The sequence below is a fragment of the Podarcis cretensis genome (genome assembly GCF_951804945.1).
Source record: "Podarcis cretensis genome assembly, chromosome: 13".
NCBI lineage: Eukaryota > Metazoa > Chordata > Lepidosauria > Squamata > Lacertidae > Podarcis > Podarcis cretensis.
The window spans coordinates 28469341-28495502 of record NC_137182.1 but is presented as its reverse complement, the minus strand read 5'-3'; the positions used below and the strand labels follow the sequence as shown (position 1 = coordinate 28495502).

At 47.0% G+C, this 26162-nt stretch overlaps 4 protein-coding genes across 4 annotated transcripts in view; 2 read left to right on the top strand and 2 right to left on the bottom strand.

The window, feature by feature from the left end:
• Positions 1-10848, top strand: part of ERBB2 (erb-b2 receptor tyrosine kinase 2) — a 59699-nt gene extending 48851 nt beyond the window's left edge. The window contains exons 25-27 of the mRNA XM_079948671.1: positions 5286-5459; positions 6613-6850; positions 7106-10848. Coding sequence (XP_079804797.1) covers positions 5286-5459; positions 6613-6850; positions 7106-7494 — 801 coding nt within the window. The 3' untranslated portion in view covers positions 7495-10848. The remainder of the gene's footprint in view (positions 1-5285; positions 5460-6612; positions 6851-7105) is intronic.
• Positions 10849-13794: 2946 nt separating this feature from the next.
• On the bottom strand, positions 13795-21305 carry MIEN1 (migration and invasion enhancer 1). Its single transcript, XM_079948917.1, has 4 exons — positions 21171-21305; positions 19351-19448; positions 16308-16384; positions 13795-14977 (listed from the first exon to the last, which is right to left on the bottom strand). The coding sequence occupies exons 1-4, from the start codon at positions 21245-21247 to the stop codon at positions 14894-14896; spliced, it is 336 nt and encodes a 111-aa protein (XP_079805043.1). The 5' UTR covers positions 21248-21305; the 3' UTR covers positions 13795-14893.
• The window catches only part of GRB7 (growth factor receptor bound protein 7), an 84469-nt gene continuing 79501 nt past the window's right edge, over positions 21195-26162 (top strand). Inside the window, exons 1-2 of the mRNA XM_079948741.1 lie at positions 21195-21310; positions 22811-22882. The gene's annotated coding sequence lies outside the window, so the exon portion shown is untranslated. The remainder of the gene's footprint in view (positions 21311-22810; positions 22883-26162) is intronic.
• LOC307200538 (zinc-binding protein A33-like) lies at positions 23359-24396 on the bottom strand (the record flags this gene model as incomplete). The annotated part of the gene is made up of 1 exon (XM_079949074.1): positions 23359-24396. One exon carries the CDS (start codon positions 24394-24396, stop codon positions 23359-23361), a length of 1038 nt encoding a protein of 345 aa, XP_079805200.1.

Below are 26162 nucleotides of genomic sequence, written 5' to 3'. Positions count from 1 at the left end.
TTGTGTATATGATAAAGGGGAACCATAGAATCATAGAATCATAGAGTTGGAAGAGACCACAAGGGCCATCGAGTCCAACCCCCTGCCAAGCAGGAAACACCATCAGAGCACTCCTGACATATGGTTGTCAAGCCTCTGATTAAAGACCTCCAAAGAAGGAGACTCCACCACACTCCTTGGCAGCAAATTCCACTGTCGAACAGCTCTTACTGTCAGGAAGTTCTTCCTAATGTTTAGGTGGAATCTTCTTTCTTGTAGTTTGGAACCATTGCTCCGTGTCCGCTTCTCTGGAGCAGCAGAAAACAACCTTTCTCACTCCTCTATGTGACATCCTTTTATATATTTGAACATGGCTATCATATCACCCCTTAACCTCCTCTTCTCCAGGCTAAACATGCCCAGCTCCCTTAGCCGTTCCTCATAAGGCATCGTTTCCAGGCCTTTGACCATTTTGGTTGCCCTCCTCTGGACACGTTCCAGTTTGTCAGTGTCCTTCTTGAACTGTGGTGCCCAGAACTGGACACAGTACTCCAGGTGAGGTCTGACCAGAGCAGAATACAGTGGCACTATTACTTCCCTTGATCTAGATGCTATACTCCTATTGATGCAGCCCAGAATTGCATTGGCTTTTTTAGCTGCCGCTTCACACTGTTGGCTCATGTCAAGTTTGTGGTCAACCAAGACTCCTAGATCCTTTTCACATGTACTGCTCTCAAGGCAGGTGTCACCCATCTTGTATTTATGCCTCTCATTTTTTTTGCCCAAGTGCAATACTTTACATTTCTCCCTATTAAAATTCATCTTGTTTGTTTTGGCCCAGTTCTCTAATCTGTCAAGGTCGTTTTGAAGTGTGATCCTGTCCTCTGGGGTGTTAGCCACCCCTCCCAGTTTGGTGTCATCTGCAAATTTGATCAGGATGCCCTTGAGTCCATCATCCAAGTCGTTGATAAAGATGTTGAATAAGACGGGGCCCAAGACAGAACCCTGTGGCACCCCACTAGTCACTCTTCTCCAGGATGAAGAGGAACCATTGATGAGCACCCTTTGGGTTCGGTCAGTCAGCCAGTTACAAATCCACTGAGTGGTAGCATAGTCAAGTCCGCATTTTACCAGCTTCTTTACAAGAATATCATGGGGCACCTTGTCAAATGCCTTGCTGAAATCAAGGTAGGCTACATCCACTGCGTTCCCTTCATCTACCAGGCTTGTAATTCTGTCAAAAAACGAGATCAGGTTAGTCTGACATGACTTATTTTTCAGAAATCCATGCTGACTATTCGTGATCACAGCATTCCTTTCTAGGTGCTCACAGACTGTTTGCTTAATGATCTGCTCCAGAATCTTCCCTGGTATTTATATCAGACTGACTGGGCGGTAATTATTTGGGTCCTCTTTTTTCCCCTTTTTGAAAATAGGGACAACATTTGCCCTCCTCCAGTCTGCCGGGACTTCGCCTGTTCTCCAGGAATTCTCAAAGATGACTGCCAGTGGTTCTGAGATCACATCTGCCAGTTCTTTTAATACTCTTGGATGCAGTTCATCTGGCCCTGGAGACTTGAATACATCTAAACTAGCCAAGTATTCTTGTACTATCTCCTTAGTTATTCTGGGCTGTGTTTCCTCTGCTGAATCATTTGCTCCAAATTCTTCAGGTCGGGCATTGTTTTCTTTATCGGAGAAGACTGAGGCAAAGAAGGCATTGAGGAGTTCATCCCTTTCTGTGTCCCCTGTTTGCATTTCACCATCTTCTCCTCTAAGTGACCCCACTGTTTCTTTGTTCTTCCTTTTGCTACGAACATACCCATAAAAGCCTTTTTTGTTGCTTTTAACCTCTCTAGCAAGCCTGAGTTCATTCTGTGCTTTAGCTTTTCTGACTTTGTGTCTACACGTGCTGGCTATTTGTTTGAATTCCTCTTTGGTGGTTTCCCCCCTTTTCCATTTTTTGTACACATCCTTTTTTTAATCTTAACTCAGTTAAAAGTTCTTTAGATAGCCACCCTGGCTTCTTTAGGCACCTTCCATGTTTCCATCTCATTGGTATTGCCTGAAGTTGTGCTTTTACTATCTCCCTCTTAACAAACTCCCAGCCATCATGAACTCCCTTTCCTTTTAGTATTACTGTCCATGGGATCTCACACAGCACTTCCCTCAGTTTTATGAAGTCGGCTTTCTTAAAGTCAAGAAATTGAGTCCTAGTATGCTTGGCTGCTCCTTTCCGCTGTATAGTAAACTTCAGAAGAGCATGATCACTCGCGCCTAATGATCCTTCCACTTCTACCCCACTAACCAGGTCATCAACATTGGTTAGGACCAGATCTAAAATGGCTGTTCCTCTTGTTGCTTCTCCTACTTTCTGGACAATGAAGTTGTCTGCAAGGCCAGTGAGGAATCTGTTTGACCTTATGCTCTTGGCTGAGTTTGACATCCAGCAAATATCCGGGTAATTGAAGTCCCCCATTACTACTATCTCCCTTCCTTTTGCATGCTTGGCCATCTGTTCCAGGAAGGCATCATCTGTGTCCCCCGTTTGGCTTGGGGATCTATAGTAAACTCCCACAATGAGGTCACTGTTATTCTCTCCCTTAATTTTGACCCAAATGCTCTCACTTTAGCTTTGAGGGTTCTAAATCTTGGATCTCTTCACAGGTATACACATCCCTGACATATAACGCCACTCCTCCTCCTTTCTTGTCTGGTCTGTTTCTCTTAAATCGATTGTATCCCTCCATTATTACATTCCAATCGTGGGACTTATCCCACCAGGTTTCAGCGATGCCTGTTATGTCATATTTAGTTTGCTGTACCAAGAGCTCAAGCTCATCTTGTTTATTTCTCATGCTTTGCGCATTAGTGTACCGACATTGAAGTCCATTAATCATTCCCCTGTGTCTCTTATTTAAGGATTTTTTCCTCCCACCACTAGGTCTGCATGCTGTTTGCTCCATTTGGTCTATGACATTTGGATGATCAACTTCATCAATTGATAGACTCCTACCTTCAGGAGCACTGTCTCCCTCCCCTACATTAGTCAGTTTAAAGCCCTCCTGATGAGGTTTCTGAGATTTTTGGCAAAAACATTCCTCCCAACTGTTGTGAGGTGCAGCCCATCGCTTGCCAGAAGTCCATCTTCAAGAAACTGCAGTTCATGATCTAAGAATCCAAACCGTTCCTGTTTACACCATTTGCAAAGCCAGCTGTTCACTTCCACTATTTTTCCCTCTCTCCCTGGGCCACGTCGTTCAACTGGGAGGACAGATGAGATGACAATTTGTGCATTTAATTGCTTCAATTTCCTGCCCAGAGCCTCATAGTCTCTTTTGATCTTCTGGAGGCTATTGCTTGCAGTGTCATTGGTTCCCACATGAACCAAGAGGAAGGGGTATTTGTCAGTGGGTTTTATGATTCCTTGCAGTCGTTCAGTTACATCTTGGATCTTAGCCCCAGGGAGACAGCACACTTCCCGAGACATCTTGTCAGGCCCACAGATCACTGCTTCTGTTCCCCTCAGTAGGGAATCCCCTATCACCACTACACGCCTCCTCTTAGGTCTGGTCGGGGTTCTTCCGTGAGCTGTCCGTTCCAAGGTCGCCTGCACATTCCCTGAGGACTGACTTTGCTGCTCGTCTTCATATACCTGATCGACTGTAATGAGGGAGAGATCCTCAAATGGAGTCTGCTCTTCGTCTTCCATGCTAGGGGAGAGGACCTCAAAGCGATTGTGTATTTCTAAACAATCAGAGCGAACCCTGGGCCTCCTACTTCTTTGAGTCACATTTCTCCATGTATCTGGCTCCTGTGTTGGTGAACTAGCCTCCTTCTCAGGGGAGTCCCCTGTCTCCTCCTTGGTGGAGATGGTGTGCTCTGTTGCTTCCAAGAAGAGCTCCAGCTCTCTAATTCTTTGGAGCGTAGCTACACGTTCTTCCAGTTGCTGGACTTTGTCTTCTAAGAGGGCAATCAACATTCAATTGCTGCAGGTAAAGCAGCCTGCAACCTTTGGCAATATGGCAAACATTGCGCAGGAACCGCAGGCGACTACAGCTGTTCCCTCACCCTCCATCTTGAGAACGTGTCGTTGGGGGTCCTCCATCATAAAAGCGTGAAGACAGGACAAATAACTCCCCCCCAAAAAAACCTAGGTCTCCCCCAACAAATGTTTGAGACTAGCTCCCCTAAATCTAAAAGATGGATCAAACTGCATGCGCCGCTGCCCTGCAAGCTCTGATAAGCTCCTCCCACAGCTAATCACATACCTCAACAGAAACCCTGCCCCCTCTGACCTTTGCACACTGAGAGCAGCTAATCAGCCACAAGAAACACACACACAAGAAAACCCTTTTTGCTCCTTCTTCAGCTGCTGCCCTGCAAGCAACCATACTGGAATGAAGGTGTCCTCCTTTGCTTGTCCCCATGCTAGTTTTAAGTTTTATGGTTAGCTTTTCTAATAGGGGATTTTCCTTCATTATGCATCTTGTTCAGCTGCAGGTAAGTGGCAGGAGGGAAGGAATAAACACAAGAACATAAAACGCCCCTTGCTGGAACAGACCAAACCTATCTAATCCACCCTCCTGCCTCAAAAACAGTGTTCAACTAGATACCTCCAGGAAGCCCACAAACATGAAGGGAACAGCCCTTCCTTGTTGATTTTGCTGGCAGCTGGTGTAATCTATTGCTAGGAGAAGCAAGGCATTGCCAAAAGCGAGGGGTGATGCTGATGGTGTCTGTAATTGCTGAGCCTGATAGCTGCTGCCGCCGCTACAGTCACTGGGAGGCTTCTGAACACATACTGTCTGACTCCTGTTTTAACTGGGCCTGGGTGGATTAGAGTCTCTTCCATGCCTGGGATCAGATTGATCTGGGGGAGGGAATTTTACTCCCAAGCAACTTAACAAATGGCTGTTTATTTATGGCGTTCTTTGCCCCCTTGTAGCATAATGGTGTGACTCACTTGTTTGAGTCCTCTAGAGTTAGAATGATGGAACTGAAGAGTTGAAAGGGACTGTGAGGATCATCTGGTCCAACCTCCTGCAATGCTGGGATCTTTTGCCCATTGTGGGGCTTGAATCCACAACCCCGACAATTAAGAGTGCCATGCTTTACTGACTGAGGTGTCCACTGACCTACTGTACAAGGTTGTTGTAAGAATTATGAAGAAGATGCTATGTGGACTACTTTGATGAACTCTAAGCCCACCGCAGGAGCAGTGGAATTTCAAAGCCACAAATACTTATTGCTGTCTATTAGAACATGCATGCACGTTAATATTTCTGGTTGTTCCTCCTTGGCAGAACGATGATAAAATGGGTCTTGCCAGCCCCATAGACAGCACTTTCTACCGTACTTTGCTAGAGGAAGAAGACATGCAAGATCTGGTGGATGCCGAAGAGTACTTGGTACCCCACCAGGGCTTTTTCAATGGCGAGGCATCTGCAGACTATCGCTCTAGGATCCCCTCAACCAGGGTAAGCATGTGGCTGTTATCAGTTTACGGTGATAATAGACAAAGCCAGTTTGTATCCTGCTCAGGCTGGACTTCCCAGTGGGCATGCCCTTCTCTCCTGTAAAGCGCATGTGCTGGAAACTCCTGTATGGAATATTTCAATAAGTTTGCAAAAGAGAGAGGTGGTGACTAGCCCATAGCCTACAGGCTGTATACACAGCGGGTGGTGCTGTGGTCTAAACCACTGAGCCTTTTGGGCTTGCCAGTCAGAAGGTTGGCGGTTCGAATCCCCGCAACGAGGTGAGCTCCGGTTGCCCTGTCCCAGCTCCTGCCAACCTAGCAGTTCAAAAGCACACCAGTGCAAGTAGATAAATACTGTATTTTTCACTCTCTAAGATGCACCAGACCACAAGACGCACCTAATTTTTGGAGGAGGAAAACAAGAAAAAAATATTCTGAATCTCAGAAGCCAGAACAGCAAGAGGGATGGCTGCGCAGTGAAAGCAGCAATCCCTCTTGATGTTCTGGCTTCTGGGACAGCTGCGCAGCTTGCATTTGCTCCATAAGACAGACAGACACACACACACACACACACACACACCTACCTTACTTTTTAGGAGGGAAAAAGTGAGTCTTATAGAGCAAAAAATACGGTAGGTACCGCTGTGGTGGGAAGGTAAACGATGTTTTTGTGCGCTCTGGTTTCCGTCACGGTGTTCCGTTGTGCCAGAAGCGGTTTAGTCATGCTGGCCACATGACCCAGAAAGCTGTCTGTGGACAAACACTGGCTCCCTTCGCCTGAAAGTGAGATGAGCACCGCAACCCCATAGTCGCCTTTGACTGGACTTAACCGTCCAGGGGTCCTTTACCTTTTACCTTATACCCCCCAGCAAGACTACCTACCTTTATTGGGGGGAGGTGTGGCAAAATCAGAGGGCTTGTGAACCCTGAGTGTGGCAGTTCAGCCAAGAAAGATTAGCCACCCCGTCATAGAGCTTCATAGTATAATTCCCCTCCCCAGAATTTCAAATCTCCTTCCCTGCTGGCCAGGGCTGCAAAATGGTCCCTAAGCCTGAACTCTCAGCTTACACTTACCCTCGGCGATCAGGTTTCTACTTGGCACGTGTTCTTCACAGGCAATGCTGAAGCGCACACTTGTTTTTTACCCTTTCCAGAGTACCACAGAGACTCCAATGGATGAGGATGAACCCGAGCAAGCAGCTCAGTACCCCTATTTGGGCCCGCCTCTTTTGGAAGAGCCAGGAGCTGTCATCCCTGACCTGCTCGAAGGGGACTATACAGGAAGCACTCTGCAGCGCTACTGCGAAGATCCCACTGGTGCCTCGATTAATGAAAATGAGAGCCCAGAAGCGAAGAACTACAATTCACCTGTGCCCTGCAGTATGGTTCCAGGTATGTGCCTTGTTCGTAATGTATGTACTTGCAAAAATTTCAATTGGGGAATCTTGAAAAGTGTTTTGGTGTGGGTTTTGTTTTGTTTCAAAAACAAGCTTCTAGCCCCTGTGGCTGTGGATTGCCAGTAGCAAGTGTGGCGTCCTATTTGAGGACTCGAAAAGCTATGTTTGCTGTTAGTTTGGGTGGAAAGTTGGTGGAAGTCACAGTGTCCTGGTTTCGGCCATTTGTTTTGCATTTTTCTTATCCCTGCAGAGTATGTGAACCAGCCAGAAAACAGCCATCCATCCAGCAAAGGCCTTCGACTGCCAGGATCCACCCTAGAAAAGCCAAAGGGTCACTTGGGCAAGAATGGGCTCATCAAGGAACCAAAGAACACCTTCCATAACAGCAGCAGCTTCAGCAACGTGGTGGAAAACCCAGAGTACCTGACGCCCTGCAACCTCCCTCTGGCCGGCCCTTTGCCTCAGGCCTTTGACAATCTATATTACTGGAACCAGGAGACTCCCAAGAGCAACCCAGCAGAATTCTTTGCCGGCTCTGCCGCTCCTGCCACCAACAGCTTTGCCACTACGCCGACCGCGGAGAACATGGAGTACCTAGGCCTAGCCGAGTCGGTTTCTCGCCCCAAGGACTTTGCGTGAGGACCCCTGTCACCACTGAAACCTATTTTTGATATTTAGGCAGCTCAGGACACAAACGAACGAACTATTAATGCATGCAAGATGAGCGGGATTCACTGAGGCCTTAGCACAGCCCTCTTGAGGCCTAGTAGGCCGCTCCTTCTCGTCCTGGCAGTTGGGCGAAAGCACTTTGTTTGTGACAATCTCCTGTCATGCAGTTTGGGCAACCCAGCCCAACTGTCATTTGACATACAGCAGGCATCCCCCCCAAAAAAGCTCAACAACTCTGGTGCATCCTCCCCCCAAAAAGCTCAAAAACTGTGGGCAGTCCTCGCCCCGAAAAGCTCAGCAGTTCTTGGCAATGACAATGGGTAGATCACTGTCAGTTTTTTTATACTGGAAGTAGATTGCAGTCTCTTGGGAGTTGGACGTGCCTGAAATACAGGGGGAAAAGGCTGCTCTTCTGCCCCCTCCTCCTCTCCCTTCGAATACAAGACAAAGAGGGTCAGGCCACTGACTGGGCTAAAGAACTAAGGGATGGAACACTACTTTTTTTTTTAAGGTACATTTTCAAAAAACAAAAACTTAAGGGTACTGACATGGGGTGGGGAGGGGAGAACTATGAGATCGTGTGTTGTAAAAAATGAGGGCAACGCATGGGTGTCGCATAAAAACGGTGGTGTGTTTTCTGTTATTGGTCATTTAATGACAGTGGTAAAAAGGGAATGTGCTTCCTTGACCTTCGGATCGGGGCCAGGGGCACCTGCGTCCTTACGACAAAGTAATGTGGGCGTGGGGGTGGAATTGTGATGTTCCTTAAACACAACATCTTGGTGGGGTCTGGGGAGGAAGAAGAAAACAATGTTGCCTAGTGGCGAGAGCCTCCTTCCCACTCCTTTGCCCTCTCAAGAAGATTCCAGAAGACGCAGGTGAGGAACTCAAACCAACTTCATTTCTTGGTTTTGACAGCTTGGCAAACTGAGAACAGTTGAGCATCTTAATTAAGAGAGAGAATAATTTTGGAGTGTTTCCCTCCTCCTAAGAAATAACACCATGTTCTGAACTCTCTTTTTGTATAGCGCCACATTTTATGCCCTGGTGGTTGTTGTGGCTTCCTTTTCTGAGGCAATGGGTGAAAAGGGAAGAAGAGAAGCTAAGCTGGGGAGAGATTAAGTCGCCCCATAGAACCAATATGTAACATGTAGGGGAACCTGTGGCCCTCCAGACATGGCTGAGCGACACCTCCCATCATCCCTGACCATCGGCCAGGCCTGCTAGACAGTGCTGGCCCGATATATTTTGGCACCTGAGATGAACCACAAAATGGTTCACTCCCCTCCCCACCATGGAAGAAGGGATCAATGAAGATTTACATCAGGAACAAGGGTGGGGGGAATAAAGATTGATATTGGGATCTGCCACCTGAGGCAGTTGCCTCACCTTGCCTCTTGGGTGGGCCGGCTAGGGCTGCTAGGAGTTGCTGTTCAGCAACATCTGGTGGGCCAGAGGTTCCTCACACCACTGGGTGGGGCTGGGTGCATGCCTCCTATTACATTGGAGAACTGGAAAGCCGTAGTATGTAGCTATGGGTGCAGCCATTTAGCTTCCTGAGAACTATATTCCTTCCTTTTTGCTTTTTAAAAGAGAGAACTTGGCTAATATGTGCTTGAAAGTCTGTGGGCAATGCCTGCTGAAATATCAGAAGCCCGAGAGGGGTCTAAATTAAGGTTTCCAGAGATGGGAGATGGATTCCGCTTAGCTCTTTCTCCTGTCCATGACAATCAGAAATGCAGAATAACTATGCAAAATGGGAGAAATGGTGCAGAATTGCTCCATTCCTGTAATTTATAAAGACTGAGAAACAATGCACAAAGCCCTAAAGCAGGGCAATTAATCTGTGAGGACTGTACTTTTTTATCAAACTGCACTTTGCCCCCAGCTCTTGGAAATGTTTTGTTGTCATTCCTCACTCCCCCTGCAGTTATGTTGATTTTTGGATACCTAGTCTGGAGAATTCTGTTGAATGTTCCTTGTTTTTGGAATCTCGCCACGTACCAATCACTCATTACTTTGGGAGGGTGTCCGAAAGCAACTAGGACGGGATGGTCCTTTTAACCTCAGCCAGCCAAAGACTGCTGGGATGCAGAAGAAAATGCAACAGAGGGCTTCTCATGAAGAGTGGTGAGAAAAGCTACCACTGGCCTTTGATCTAGTGCACCAATCACCTTTTTTGTGGTCCTCGCTGGTTTTCTGTGCCCTGCCTCTTTCTGGTATAGAGGCAGCCCTACCAATAAACAGATGACAGCGGCTGCTTCAATGTCTGGCTCCAGGTGCCATTAAGGGCGGCAGAAATTGAGATGATAAATCCAACTCACGGGGGCACAATTCACTGGGACAATTCACTGTACAAACCTCATTGCAACGGATGGGCTTTCAGTTAAGTCTTGTACAGCAAAAGATCCATGGGGATGTGCAACACGCACACATTGATAGTATGTGGTAAGAACATAAGAAGTGTATGCTGGATCAGGCCAGTGGCCCAACTAGTCCAGCTTCCTGTTCTCACAGGGGCCAACTTGGGAGAAACACACAAATCTGGACATGAGTGCAACAACACTCTCCCCAATTGTGGTTTCCATTAAACTGGTATGCAGAGGCATAATGTCTGTGTTGTGGAGGCTATTTGGATTTCCTGCTTCCCCTACTAAAGTTTCTTGAGGCAGCTCAATGGGAGGAACAATGGTGTGTTCCTCAGTCTCCTTACATGTTGAGCTTGGCTGATGAGAGTCACAGTCCAAATTATCCGGACAGCACCAGGTTAGAGATTGTGGCACTAAGCTTGGGCCCAATGCTCCCTATTCCGTTGCCCCTATTTCTGTCTTGTCAAGATGGCGGACTCAATTATTGTCTAAAACAATGTGGAATGTTCGCTGTACCTACAGCCAGTCAGTCCCCATCCTTCCTCGGGAAGTGGAATTTGGGGGGGAAATTAACAGCACAAGGGACGTGGAAGTATGAATTTTGCAAAGAAACCAGGGAGCCATCTCAGGGCAAACTGCCTGAGGAAGAGGCCCTCTGGAGCCGCCCCTCCTTGCATGCACAAAGGTGAGGGCAGCTACCATTAGCATCAACAGAAGAAACACGTTTAGACTTTGTTTGTGGTGTGGGAGAAGGTGGGGAAATGACGTGCCATTTCTAAAGTTTGTTCTGCCCTGACCCCTTGCCCTGTTCAATCTCTCTCTCTCTGAAACCTGTGTTTTCCAGCTTGTGGGTACATTGAAGGTATTCTGCTGTGGGTGACTTTTAAAAGAATCATTTGTGTCATAAGTATTTGTATATCTGAGAATTGTACTGTACAATGGTTTTCATTTTCTACACTATTTGTCTTGAGTAATTATTGGAGTTTGTGAATTTGGTATACAGGGGGTTTGGGGGGAATTTTATGGTTGGATTTCAGCTCCCCTAAGTGAGGTAAATTGCATTCTGCTGAATCCAGGATGCGGGCCTGATTGAGGTAGCCTAAGGTTATTGGCTTCCTCTAGAGCAGTGTTTCCCAACCTTGAGTCTCCAGCTGTTTTCAGACTACAATTCCCACCATTCCTGACCACTGGTCTTGCTATAACTAGGGATTATGGGAGTTGTAGTCTGAAAACACCTGAAGACCCAAGGTTGGGAAACACAGACCTAGAGGCAGGCCTTTTATACACCAATGTGAGGTTGCAGTCTCTGGTGGCATTTTTGGTACCACTAAGGGGCAGAGACCTGATCCATCACGGGCTCAGTCTGAAGGGAAGTTCTTGTAGAAGCCCAAGATATTGAAATAAATAGGTATTGTGGAAGAGAACATCGGTTTCATTTACATTAGGAGTGAGGAACCCATGGTCCTCTAGCCTTTATGACCAAGTCAGGGAAGATGGTAGTTAATAGTTCAGCACAACCTCCCACCCACTTCAAATTTTCTGCTTCGGGGTTTGGTTCAGACCCAGTGTCCTGTACCACTTTGTTCTTTGCCAGAAAGTTCTAAATTCCTTGAAGATTCAGTCTTAGAATCAATGTATGCACAATATTGAAATGTGCTTTCAAAGTTTACTCCGATGACTACTTTTTGTGTTCCAAAATCCCCGCTACCAATCCTGCCTTTTGCCATCCATTGATTTTTCTTTCCAACAGTTCAGTGAATTTTTCTCTCTCCATATAATATGTAAGAGAAGAATGTCTTAAGTCTCAAAAAGATTGTGCCTTCCGGAGTCAAAGCCTTTCCCCTTGTATGTAAGGACTGGGTAGATCCGAGTTTGTTTTTAAAGACTGTATTTTTAGAAGTGTATATACAGAACTGGATACCATAGAGCAGTGGTCAGCAACAGACAAAATTGTGAGCTGACTGGCCATCAGTTACGAAGGCAAACACCAGACCATTCTGCAGTAGTGATCTCTCCCATGTAAAAGTTTAGAAACCGCATGGTTGCTTTCTGTTCTAGGCTCTTTAACCCCAAAGCAAGGGCAGCTGAGCCCACGACATGTTGGAATTCCTAAATTTATGTGTTCCTATCAGTGTTGCCATTTTTTCCTTGTAGGTCTCTGAACAGTTTGTTCTTTTGGGAAAATCTCAGAACAGAAGAGCGTCAGCATGTTTGCTTGTACGTATACTGCACAGCTGTAAGTCATTCCCAGCAAAAGGTTGCCAGGTCTCAAGGCTACAACTAATGTTTCCACTTTTAAAATGCCCCCAAGTCTCTTGCAGGCATAAAAATTTGGTGTATGCCTTAGTATCCTACGCAGAAGAAAATGCTAGAAACGGGTGGCTTAATCATCGGAAGAGGAGAGCCAGACCTTTGAGAATAGCTTGCCCCCTTGACTTCTCACCCTCAAATAACTCCTTGGCTAACATCCTAAAACTTTGGGTCAAAGTGTGAGAACTGGCAATTTTGTGCTAGTCCGAAAACATCGCCAATTTTGACCAGAAGGTGCTCTGGTCCATGGGGTCACGAAGAGTTGGACACGACTAAACAACTAAACAACTATTCTTATCTGCCTTGCCTGGAGTGCGCCTCCAAGGCCAAAGTCACACCACTGTGTGACTGAGGTGACTTCCCTGGAGTGTAAACCTGGGCAGTGTGTATAGGATGCCCAGACAACAAGACACGACACGCTCACCCCAATATGTCACTGAAGTGATTCAAAGGAAAGCAGGGCAATGTTTGGCACCAAATTGGCAGCAGGAGTTGCTGGAAGGAGAGACACCAGGCACCATCCAGCAGTCTTGGGGACTCCACTCTGGATTAGTGTAGAAGAGCGGTTCTCTACCTGTGGGTCCCCAGATGTTGGACTACAACTCTCATTATCCCTGAGCTCTGGCCTTACTAGCTAGGGGGTGACAGGAGCTGTAGTTCAACAAAATCTGGGGACCCACAGGTTGAGAAAGGCTGATGTAGGGTTTACTCCTTAGCCCTTTCTTCTTCCAAAGATGTCCTTCAAGGTGGCAGAGGTTTAGGACCAGAGTTTTCCTTCTCCTAGATGGGCTACCTTTCCAGGTTGATGAGCCCCATATGCCCCTCAATTCTCTTTACAGCATGCACAGAAAATGAACAACTTCCATACACACAAAAGGAGACAATTTAACTTTTTTCCTTTATATAAATTGGACCAAACATAAATTCATCAATGTTTGCAGCACGTAAACTAGACAACAGGAGGTGGGGTGGGAGGCATGACTGGCGTTCTCCGATCTCCCCCTTCTTAAAGAGTTAGCAGCAGCACTTATGTGTCACTTTGCACTTCAGCTGTGGCAGATGTGCCAAAGTCACCAATTGACAGATTAGAAAAGTGAAAACAGGGTGATAAAACCCAAGAGCCTAGGAACAGGGTGGAGGCATGAAAGTGGAATTTCAGATTTGAGCTAGATGAGATGGATATTCATGACAATAACTACACAGCAGCTCTTTCACACCTAGCAAAGCAAAATGTGTGGCCTATTATGCCAGAGTTTTCCCACCCCTGTTCTGTTTCACTGGCTGCTATATCGCACTGGCAGGGAAACTTAACAGCATAATCAGGCCATCATATACATTCTGTATTCCTATCAAGGAGATGCAGGTCTAAGCATGCTAACTGCAAGAGATCAGGGTTTTGTTTTTCAAAAAAAGGCATGTGTGCGTTCATATGAGCAATCTAACCAGAATTAAACATCTCAAGTCCCACGGGTTTGCAGCAGGAAAATTAAGCAAGTATTTCAATCCTGAAATCAACAGATCTTGAAAATGCTTCCTTGTATAGCTGGATAATGCTTGAGAATATATGTTTTAGTTGTGGTTTTTTTAAAAAAAGTTCTTGCAGTTCTGCAGAGAGAATTGTAACCATTGACTAAACAGCTTTAAAGAAGTAAGTTCTCACTGTATCGCTAGCCTGTTCTGAACTATGCTGAGTTTCATGCTAGCCTTCAAAAAGAAAAAAAAGGCCAAAGCAACCGGCAGGTAGGTAGACTCAAGTGATGGCAGATCTCGTTATAGGCATGGGCTCTATTTTCTCCTTCGTACAAAGATCTGGTCTGGCTTGAGGAGATCTCTTCCACTGCAGGTGCCTGCCCTGCCCTTTATAGCTGCTATAATAAAAGAGAAGCCCCAAATCTCTGTTGTACAGGTTGCTATGGATCATGGGTGGGACTTGAACAAGCTCTGCATCACCACTGTAGTGGCCAACCAGATAGACCTTAACACCACAAGATGAACTGCTTCAAGCTAAGCCAAGCCTCCACTTTCAAGCCCACATTTGGGCTGTGGTGCAAGACAGAGAAGGGGACAATTGCAGAAGTTTTGTGGAAATTTCCCCACATATTGTGCAAACAGTGAGCAGCTTTCTACACTGGTCCCCAAGACTATAGTTTGAAGGTGTCTGAGGTCCTTCAGAGCTTGCTGCAACAGTATGAACCCTATCCAGACTGGATAAGATGGGGGTTTCAATGAGGGCAGGACGAGATACTAGCTCATCCTGGCTCAGTTAAAGGGGGTTATGGGGACCTGGGAGGAAGATAGCTGATGGCCCAGGATGAACCACTAAAGGTCAGAAGAGATGACCCAATTCTGAAAGGAGATGGGGGAGGGCTTCATCCTTGTCAGTTATACATAAGGACAGAAATGCAGCACATCAAGACAAAATTCATTCTGGTCTTTTTAAAAATGGGAGAGGCTCCCCAAGCAGGAAGGCTGATCTGCCGAAATTAATTTAGCAAGCACCTTGTTCTCCTCACCTCCTTAAAGTGGCTCAGGTTCTTATAAGGCTTCTTGTGTGTTAGCAACCCAAATCACCTTGCTGTGTTTCATCCTCTCCCCACCTACCAAGGTAATTAAACTAGAGTAGGAGGTGGAGGCAGGGAGAGCGAGAATTAAGGGTGGGCAGGCAGGTTTGGACCAGAGAAAAGAGAGACTTAAAGGATGACACAAGGTGGTCGGCTCTTGGTGATCTTCTCAAGGGGCTCCCCGTTGCCAGCCTTGCGGATGGCTTCAATGAGCTGCAAGAAGAGAAGGGAGAAAACCGGAAGTGTGAATTCTTCATATGCAGCTAAAGGATCTGAATATCTGAAAAGCTGGCGATTTCAAAATAAGTGCCAGCTGTTCCGCAGTACATAACCATAGAGTCATAAACACCCATACACACACTCCTCCTTCCTTCCCCATAAGCTCACCTCTAGAAATTGAAGTTAGTTTTTGCAACTAATGCTGTACACTTTAGCAGCTGACCAATCAACTATGGGTTGTTTCCAACTAAATTTTACTCAGAGTAGACTCAAAAGAAATTAATGGACCCAAGTAATCTACTGTATTTATTTAAATGGTGAAGCCTAGAATTAAGAGCATGCTAGTTTTCTTTTTCAAGGCTATTTTGCTTTTAGGGGATCATTTTTTAAAATCAAATATTAAAGTTGTCTTCATTTTCTAAAAAAACCTAGAAGTTAGAAAAGCTTATTTTTTATTAAGCTGTGACTTATTTCAAAGAGGCACCAATACAGAACTTTTGGCAGCACACAAAGCTATTTAAGCTTAATGAGCTGTCTGCCTTTTAAGATTTTGAAACGCCACTTATAATACTCCACAACTGTGACAGATCTTTGGACCAAGGGAGCCTGATTAAGAGCGCAGCTGTCTTTTAACAAAAACAAGCATCTTCAAGATGTAACGGATCTTCTAGATGTTAGGAGAAGCTGCCACTACTTGGATTAGGATGGAGAAATGCAACTTGCCTGCATTTTGGAGTACAAAGAACTCCATGCACAATACAATACATTTGGGGAAAGGGGAACTGGCAGCATATTGGACACTAGGCAATCCCACGGTGTCAGCGTTTGAAACTCCCATTGTTCTAGGTGTGTTTTGAGACAGGGAATCTCATTAACGCAAGCAGTTTCTGAGCTCTGGGCGCAGTATGCACCTAAGATTTCACATCAAAACTGCCATTGCTGGAACGAAAGGACCTTTTTCTGCCTCCTCATTTCCAGCCACTTTGAGGACTGGAGAAGGAACCCTCATAAGACTATTAGGGGGGCGGGCAGGGGAAGTATGGCTTTGTTTTTTGCAGTCTTCAGATGAGGACTAGACCATGTGAAAAATGAATATAAGAGTTAAGCTGCAGTTCATCCAATTTCAGCTTTGTATTCTTGTTATAAAAAAGCATGCCTAGTCATTCCGTTGCTGTGCCCATAACAAAGGTTTAAGGTGCCATTTAGCTCCCAGCTTTCGTATTTCAGTTTCTAACACTGCACGGTGAAGCTGTTACCATAGTGGCTGAAGCATCCTCCCCAAACTATGGTCTTGGAACTGCTGCAGGGGGTGGGAGGGACTTACATCTTTCTCATAAGGGAATCCTCCATTTTCAAGTTTGGAGAAGATCAGCTGCCCATTTATTTCTATTTCAAATGCACCTGTAAGGGGGGCAAAAAAAAGAGAGAGACAATATAGCACGAGGAGAAACTTAGCTCCAGCTTTACACCAACTGTTCACCACCATTTCACTGCCCAGATATCGGGCAATAAATCAAGATGACAAAATATCACAAAGGAAAAAGCAAACCCACAGAAGCCATGTGGCTTGAAGAGCAAGAAGGTCCAAGATGGCAGGAGCGAAACTAGGCTCTTTTTCACCCAGGTCAAAGACCCAGTTTGTAAAAGCAAAACAAAACCACGTGTATTTGCATAGACATACATAAGCACACAGAGGCTGGGAGCTTCGATGGCACCCCTCTGGAGGCTTAACCTGGGGCAGAAACCCAGCTAGCCTACCCCACCCCACCCAGCTACACCTCTCCTAGATGGCACACTAGGAAGTGAGCCCAAGCCACATGGGAAAAGAGAAGGCACATCATCTCTCTCCTGTCATTTGGGCTGCGTACACACTACGCCTTCAAGGCACATTTGAAGCACCATTCCGCCCATCAAATAATTCTGGGCACTGTAGTTTGTTAAGGGTTGCTGGGAATTTTAACTCTAAACTACAGTGCCCAGAATTCTTTTGAGAGTGGAAACGTGCTTCAAATGTGCTTTAAAAGGGCTTCCGGGTTAGCGCGATCTGGTTAATGGCGGATTCCCTCCGAGCTCCGGAGGGAATCGGCTCCGCTGGAGAAGGGTTCTACCGCGACGGCGACGCGGGGACCCTCAGAAACCGCAGGCGCTGAAGCCTGCAGACTTGGTGACTCGGCGGGCACCTAAAGCGCCCCCCCGACCCACGAAGAGCCTTTTTAAAGGCTGTGGAGAGGGTACGGGGAGCGGCGTGGTGCTGTGAGTGGACCGCTACTGCAGTGGAGCGAAGCCGCGAGCCATGGCCGGAGACCGCTGACTTTCTTCCCTGAAATTCGGACTTTAATTAATCCGTGAGTAGAATGGAATTTGGACTTTAAAATTTCTACCTTTGAATTCGGTACAATCGGGGGATGTGCTAAAGGGAAGTCCGCACCCCCCTGCCTACAGAAGATTTAAAGCAAGGATCGGAGAACTAAGGTGGAGTTTTTTCTTTTTGGTGTTTTTTAAAAGATAATATTTTCATGAATTTGACAGAAGAAGATTTGTGCTGGAGAGTAAGAGTGGAATTTTAGAAGCTTTTGTTTAAACCCCCCCCAGACCCGGGAGTGTCCTGTATGTGAGCTGGAGGGAAAGGAACAAGGAGTTTGACAGCTGTCAAAGGAGCTGTCAAACGGGCAGTGAAAGTTAAAAATCTTATTATTTAACACCTTTCTGGACTAAATTTGTTATATTTGAATTAAAGTGGTTGGGAACAAAGTAGTGAAATAACAAAGTAACGGACTGTTGGGAAAAGACTATTAAGTAACCAGAATCCCCCTAGGGGAAACATTGAAACACTACAATGGCTGCAGATGGAAAATTACAGGCAGAGATAGAAAGAATGTTTTTTCTCGTGGGAAAGTTGCAGGAGCAGACTACGGCTATGAGTAAACAACTTACAACCTTGAACTTTAAAATAAGTGACTCTGCTGAATGCACAATGGACTTGACCGGGAAAAAATCTGCAGCTGAATTAGAAGAGATAACTTCGGAACAGGAGGAGAGGGAACAAGGGCCAGTACAGATGGAGAGTACCAACCAGAAGCCTACATTGTCAGAACACAAAGAAGAAGACCTTTGGATTACAAACTTGCGAGAGATGTGAAAGAGGAGGGAGGAAGCCCCTGGAACACTTGGAATATTTGAATTTAAAAGAAATAAGAAATATGATTGGGGCTTCCTCTTTGAGTATGGATTGGCTGACCTTTCGCAGCAGCTGGTGCCAAGTACTTTGGATGGAAGAAAATCTGATGAGACTGAGCTAGAACTCCTTCGAGACCCGAGGACCAACAAAGAGGGCTACCAACAAAATCGGCAGAGAGAGACTGACAGAGATTTAAAGGCCTCAGATGTGAGGAATCCAGGCTAAAGACTGTTTTTGTGGACATGGGGACATTGGGAAGGGACAGAAACCGGGGCGGGGGGGGGGGAAAGAATTTTTTAAAAATATGTTTATGACCTTTGTGTTTGATTATTATGACCTATTTTTAAGATAAAAGGGAAATTCGTGGAAGGAATTCGAGTCGACCTTAGAAAAGGATTTAATGTTTATAAGAAAACTGGATAAGTAAAATTTGGCCAAGTAATAAGAATTAAGTATTTCTTTAAATATATATATATATAATAATAATATGTAAAGGATGAGAGATATGAACTTGCTGAGCTAATTTAATTGAATTAGGATGTATGAAGGGGGGGTGGGGGGAGGTCAAGAACTGGGGTTAGGAAAGTAAGGATATGAAACTTTATATGTGTTGTCTTTGTCTGTGTGTGTGTGTCTGTGTTTATAAAATGTGAAAACTCAATAAAAAATTTTATAAAAAAAAACAAAAAACAAATGTGCTTTAAAGGTATAGCGTTTACACTGCCTTATTCTCTCTTTCTGGTTACAAAACTCCCAACTCCCAGGGGAGGCCATAGGCTAGGAAGCTTCAGACTGTGTACCTGAGATGCCTGGGGTTCTGCAATGAGAAGATTAGCAATGGTTGACAAAGGGATCTGAAATTCTGCTGGTGCCCATTGCAACTGAGCTTCCTTTGCTAATGTGCAGCCACAGGGGGGGGGGGAGGTTGATTGTATTCTAGGGCACAGATCTTCAAAAGGTGGGTCAAGAAACAGATCCCATCAGATCTCTATGGCTGCCTCCACAACTGGAACCCAGCGATGCTAACAGAACCAACCCATTTCTAGAGCATTATTGAGCATGCTGATGAGGCTAAAATCCCACACAATCACAGGAATTCTGAATGATGTGTTCACCCTCATCCCACTATGAATGGGGTCCTTGCTCACTGCTGCTACTGTCAGCATGGAAAGTTCCACAGAGACCATACCTGTCCCCCCAAGCCGCGATTCGATCTCCACGTCAGGAAATTCCTCTTTTACTGCATTTTCCAGCTCTAGGTAGGCAGACTCAAAGCCACAAGGTTTGCTAGGAAGAGAAATTTGGTTAGGGTGTCAAATGGAAGCTGAAGATGGCAACAACGAACGGAGAGGAGGACTTGTGAATGGAGTGGGGGAGGGGAGGGAGAAAATATTTGCTATTTGTATGTGACTGCTTTTGTTTAAAGGCAGCGCTGAAGTGGAACACCTGTTCAGATGTGACTGGCCTTTGAAAAAGGCAGAAACTTGCACAAAGAGCTTGATCCAGGTCCCCATTCTGCAGGATCCCTGGTTGTGTGCCTTTGTAACAGAGCAGTGCTGAATGAAGTACAGCGGTGGAGTCTGATCTGAAGTTTCAGGGCTTCTTCCTTCTTCCCAACAACTCCAGAAAATCCCAAGGCAGTAAACCCAAACCAAGAGGGCAGGCTACCTGTTGCTTGTCTTGAGGGTTCTGCCACTGGCTTCCCCGTCACACCACCCTCAGTCTACACATCATTGGAAGCACCAGGCACTGGGCTAAGATTTTCTACTGGTTTACATGAGTCATCCGACTCTTGCTAGCTTAGTCCACTCTGTCTGCCCCGTCCCAGGCTCCACACATTGATCTGTAAGTGAGACTAGACCAAGTGCAGCCAGAACCCAGCCATTCTAGCTTTGTCCCCCAACTTTCCCTCTGGTGGCCAAGTTATGTAAAGGCAACATTGATGCTTAGGGCAATGAAGGTGACATGCAGTGCCAACCCTGGGCTGTTTGTAAGCAGGAAGACAGGCAAGTAGCAAGTGAACAAAGGGCTGGCTGAGGTTGGTGGGTTTGTACTCCTGTTCTCCATAATGGACCAGCCCTCCCGGACTTAAGGCTCCCTTTGGTTTTTCCTAGAATTGGTCTGGGAGGAGAAAGCCTTCTCTACGGCTCTCAGAAACACCGTAAGCAGAGGGGGCAGCCTCAGGTTTGCCAGGAAGTTCACCTTGACTAATGGCAGCCTGTTGATAGCTCCGCCAGGAGAGCAAAAGACTTTTAATCTCATGGTTGCATGTTGGAGCCCCATATTGTGCAAAAAGACTCCTTCATGGCTGGGCCTAGATGACCCTCGTGGTCCCTTCCAATTCTATGATTTTTATTTTTTGAAAGGGGTGGGTGACACATAAAGGTGTAACACTCGCTCTGGAAGCTCCTCGGGGCAGGCCCTTGTCCTTCTGGTTGCCAGGAGTCCTTCAACCGTGGCTCCCCAGGAGTTGCTGGCAGGGCCGGATTTTGGTTTGATGAGGCCCTAAGCTACTGAATGGGGCCTTTATATGTCCAGCTGTCCTTTGTCAACAACAAATCGTCACTTTTTTGTGTTGAATATATGCTATATGGTAATTTATGGACCTAAAAGGTTTCTAAAGCCATTTGTACGTAACAAAATATGTATTTTATCAAAGTAATTGTTGAACGGAAATACATTAAAAACAGTTTTTTCCTTTAAATTTTTCGGGGCCCCCTAAGAAAGTGGAGCCCTAAGCTATAAACTTGTTTAGCTTATACGTAAATCCGGCACTGCTGGACTTCAGCTCCCGTCCCGTCTCCCCCGCTGCCACCATCTAACACTGCGAAGCGCAAAGAAAAGAGTGCAACGCGGGAGGGGCGTGGCTAAATCGAAGCTGGGCGGGGCCAAGCAGTCAACCGCGGAGTCTTTCAAAGAGGGAGGGCGTGGCCAGGAGCGCGCGAAGGGCGGGGCCCGGGGCGGAAAGTGGGCGGGGCCACGCACTCCCGAGCCTCCTTCCTCTCTCACCAGTATTCCACCACGATCCGAACTCCCGCTCCGGTGGCTGCCGGGGCCTCCGCAGCTGGCTCGCCGGACCCGCTCATCGCGCCGCCGCCCAGGGAGCCCGCAGGCCCAGTCAGTCCCTCCCGAGCAGCAGCGTCGAGAACGTGAGGCGCGCGTCACGTGCGTGGGGCGGGGTTGAGAGGCCGGGTGAGACGGCGCTTCCGGGTTCCCGCCTCTCGGCGGGAGGTCGGGTTGTGACGCAATCGGGCGCGCCGGCGTTCCTCGCGTCACGCGGAGGGGGCGGTTACCAAGGTCTTGTTCTCGCGGTCTCTTCCGCCTCCCGTGAAGAGAGCGCCGAGCGTTTTGGTGCCCCATGGTGGCTCTTCACGGGAAGTGCAGGCTCCGCGCAGGCTGCTTTGCCTCGCCTTCCATGGGTCTGACCCTTTCACTTTGTAGGGTTTGGGTTCCGCCCCTCCCTCACAGATGGGACGCAGGTGGCGCTGTGGGTTAAAGCCTCAGCGCCTAGGGCTTGCCGATCGAAAGGTCGGCGGTTCGAATCCCTGCGGCGGGGTGCGCTCCCGCTGCTCGGTCCCAGCGCCTGCCAACCTAGCAGTTCGAAAGCACCTCCGGGTGCAAGTAGATAAATAGGGACCGCTTACCAGCGGGAAGGTAAACGGCGTTTCCGTGTGCGGCTCTGGCTCGCCAGAGCAGCGATGTCACGCTGGCCACGTGACCCGGAAGTGTCTCCGGACAGCGCTGGCCCCTGGCCTCTTGAGTGAGATGGGCGCACAACCCCAGAGTCTGTCAAGACTGGCCCGTACGGGCAGGGGTACCTTTACCTTTACCTTTACCCTCCCTCACAGACCACTCTTCCTACCCCACCCCCACAAAGGAGTTCAGGCAGGTGCTCCTGCACCGTGAAGGGTTGTGCAAAAGAAGAATTCAACAGGTGTAGCTTGCAGGACGAGCTGCACCTGACGAAATGCCTTCTGCCACGCCATGTGTGGAATCTGGTCCCTTTAGGCAGGTTCCCTCCTATCCTGTGGGGGATGGACAAGTGAGCACCAGCTGCTTATCAACCCCATCTCTCCAATCACAGGAACACATCTGGGACTCTTCTGCTTGACATCTGATTCCCCTCCTCACTCCAGCTCAGAGTCCTGCCATATCTCCCCAGAAGTCCCAAGTACACACACTTTTTTTCTGGCACTTATAGGGCACACACACGTACACAGACATCATCTCCTCTAGGACAGACACCTCAGACATTGGCTGGTGTTGACATACTTTAAGACCTATCAATGTTTCTCAAACTTGGGTCCCCAGCTGTTGTTGGATTGCAACTCCCATCATCTCTGACCACTGGTCCTGCTAGCTAAGGATGATGGGAATTGCAGTCCAACAACAGTCGAAGACCCAAGTTTAAGAAACACTGATAGGTCCTAGGTGGACACATTCCTGTGCACCCTTACTAGGGAGTAATTCCAGTTGAACTCACTGGGCTTACTTTTGAATAGTAATTGCATAATAATACCTCAAACCTTGGCATAAGCTCTGTTAAACTGTTGTCCGTGCTTAAAGCATGCAATAGTGTCACCCCATATGAGTAATGCAAAACACATGCAAGTGAATGTATGAATGAAACACGTTCTTTAAATTCACAGATATACAACCATTTGAGATGTTATGTGCAGCAAGTTCCATGGTAGACCAACACTAGACATGTCAGGAGAGCGGTAAGTAAACCAGTATTAAAAATTATTACATGTAAACATAATCATGGAGACTTCTCTCCCCCCCCCAATAAATCAGATTCTTAGATGTTACAGATCATAACACAATGGCACTTTTAACCCAAAATCAACACAATAACATCTTATCTCTTTCCAGTAATTTCCAGTTCCACCAGAATTCTTCAGGCTTCCCCTTCTTTGCCTTTGGTGCAGACCCTCAGTCACCATTCTGCATCCCAACACAACTCACATCCCAAGATGATGAGTTTCCATGACATTTTTAAGCTAGGATGCAAGCCTTGGTACCAGAGCTGCATTATCCAAAGCTTTATTCATTTCTCCTTGTACTACTGTGGCATGAGGCAGTTTTCAGAAACACACAAATGCACCTGTAAACCTTTAACACTATTATTTATTTTCCTGAGGTTTTTCACTTTTCGCCTTCTCCCTCCAGGCTGTCTGGTTTTTCCTCTTTCCCTCTAACTGTTTATTGTCAGAGGATAGCAATCCTCTTCCGCAAGTGTCAAGCCAGGGCAGAAGAAGGGATGCAGCATCTCTTGAAAGTCACCTGTGATCGTGCAGATTTCCACCATGTTCTCTGCACTGTAAAACCCAATCTTGCCATTTTCATAGTCTAGGAGCACTCCAACCTTTGAGGGGCTGTGGCTGGGAGCAAGACGCACTGGGGTTGAGCTCAAGTTGTAGAAACGGTTTCCAGGCGTTTTCCTGAGGACCCAGTATCCATTTTCAGGAGCGAGGTTCTCCACTGCCTTGCGGTTGACGCGGCAGCTGGCTACCCCAAGGACCCAGTTGGTTTTTTGCCCAACGCTCACTTCCCAGTAATGCTTACCTGACTGGAAGCCCTGTGAGCAGAGGACATAGAGGCAGGGCTGAAAACGCCATAGGCTCTTTGGAACTGCCTGGCAGCGAGGGCTCAGCTTGACCGATTTTAAGTCTGCAGAAACAATCAGGTGAGGATGGGCGCTGCTGTCATCAAGGGTGAGGTCCTCTAGTGCACAATGTGCCGCTCTCTTCAGCATCTGCCTGCAAATGGAATACTTTAGGGGTGGGCTACACAGCACATCTGGTCCACGGAACCTCATCTCCTTGCTGTGCCTGGCCATCTGCATCCGTAGCTGCTTCAGTCGTAACTCGGTCATGCGCATGCCGTGTCTGCTGGTGTTGTCGGCCACACTGAGGTTGTCCGCCAGTTTCAGAGCAGAGGATGCTGCCTCAGACACATCCATCAGCTTGTTCTCCAGAAAGCGCAGGTGTTTCTCTTCATCTTGGTCTATTTTAGCCATAAGAGACGACTCCTCGTCGTACAGGAAGTCATGCAGCTCTTTGAATCCCATTGTCACTTTCTCTCGGAAGGAATGCAGAGCTTTCAGAGTAACTTGGATCTTCTCTGTGTAGCCACTGCAGAGTTTTTCTGCTTCCTCATGCAGGCCCAGGGCATTCTGAGCCACCTCTTCTGCTTCCTTTCTGCTGTCGGCACCTGCTGTTGGCGATTCCATTATGGAGGCTTGTGGTTCTTTTTAGCTTCAGGAAAGCTGTTGGAAACAGTGGCGTTAATATAACCAGAAGGATTGTATTAGTTCCTTCTCTAAAGCCAGAAGACTGGCCACTTTTTCGAGGTTGATTCTGACACTTATCTTCTGGCCTTTTATAATCAGCTGAGGAATAAATAGGTTTCCTTTTCCCAGGGTTAATGTCCACACCCAGGTGAGGCTTTAGGAGTTTCGTTTTCTTCTTGCCCCTCCCTGTAGAAAAGCTTCTTTACATTCTCAAGCTACATGTTGCTCATTTCAACTGCATATTTTCCTCCACCTGTTTTTGTATTTTAAAATGTCTCAGGCTTCTGATCAGAGAAAACTGGGCAGATGAAACAATATTCATAATCAAAATACAACTTCCCTCTTTTGTCCTTTTCTGCCTCAAAAATCACTCCCTTCTTTATCACACAGCCTGAAGAGGGTGGTTTGCAGCTGGAAAAGGCACAGGAAGGGAAGGGTTAAACAACCTCCTGCCACCTGCCCTCCTTCTCCAGGCAGCGTTGGTTTAACAACATTAGCGGCATGGAGGAGAGAACACAGAACTCCACTGAACGCTTACAAAAAGGGTTGTGATGGTTTACAGGGGAAGGAGAGGGATGTAGGTGGAGCCCAGGCTGTTTGCAAACAGTTGCGGGAAAACATTTGCAAACCTTCCTGCTGCAGAATTTCTGTAGGCATGCAAAAACCTGTAAGATGCAGTGCAAGATGTTTTTCTTCCATCTAAAATGAAAGATGAAACACGGATAAGCAGGAAAACGATGTTTGAAGCACCTGCTCATCATTATATGGCAAACCCAACCCTCTACAGGGGGACTTTTTGGAATTCCCTTCCCCTGGAAACTTGTATTGCTTCCACATTACAAGCTTTCCAGCAATCTGTAATGACTGTTTTCTTTTATTTGACCTTTGATTATTATTTTTTTGCTTTCCTGCTCTGTTGTTGTGATTTTGTAATTCAGTGTTGGTTTTCTACTCTTCTACGCTAGAGAAACGTATAGCTTTGTTCACTACGCTTTTGCTTTGCAAACTGCTTGGAGCCGCCTTACAAATTACATTAAAACAGGCAGAGGAATCCAAACTCCCCCGTCTACTACGCCAGACGGGGTTTGTATGGGGGCAGAGATGTCCCTTGGTTTCAGCCCTGTCTGTTTCCACTGGTCTCTGCTGTTGACAGGCAAGCCCTGCCATCAAGGAGTGTCCCAATATGCTCTCCAAAATGGCAGGTGGAAGCTACCGCCAGCGCTGCTGCTGGTAGTTAAGGGAAACCCCAGAGATGAGGCTTTTCGGGGGCAGGGCTGGCATAGATTCCACTGGACGCCACGCAGACCGTCCTCCCATCATGTGATGGTAAATGAGCCTGATCCAGACCATTTCACCACTGGGAGCAGATACAGAGAAGGGGCCAGTCTCCCTCCTTCCCACACCACACCTTCTCCAGGTTGGTGTGAGTGCTGGGCCAGGACTGTGGATGCAACAGGGACTGCTCTGCCCTGTCAAGTCCCACCACTGCCAGCCAGGAGTTGGGATTGCAGCCTAGATTCCTCTGAGTTCATTAGATTTTACTTCCTTGGGGGAATATGCAGCCTTTGTTCTCATGTTTTCCCACAGGACGGATGCATATGGGCAGATCTGTTTTACGCTGGTGCGAATGTGGGCAACCTGGGCTGACTGTTATAGGAAAATCCTTGGGCTCACTTGGATTACCAAACAAAGACACCAGCCAGGAA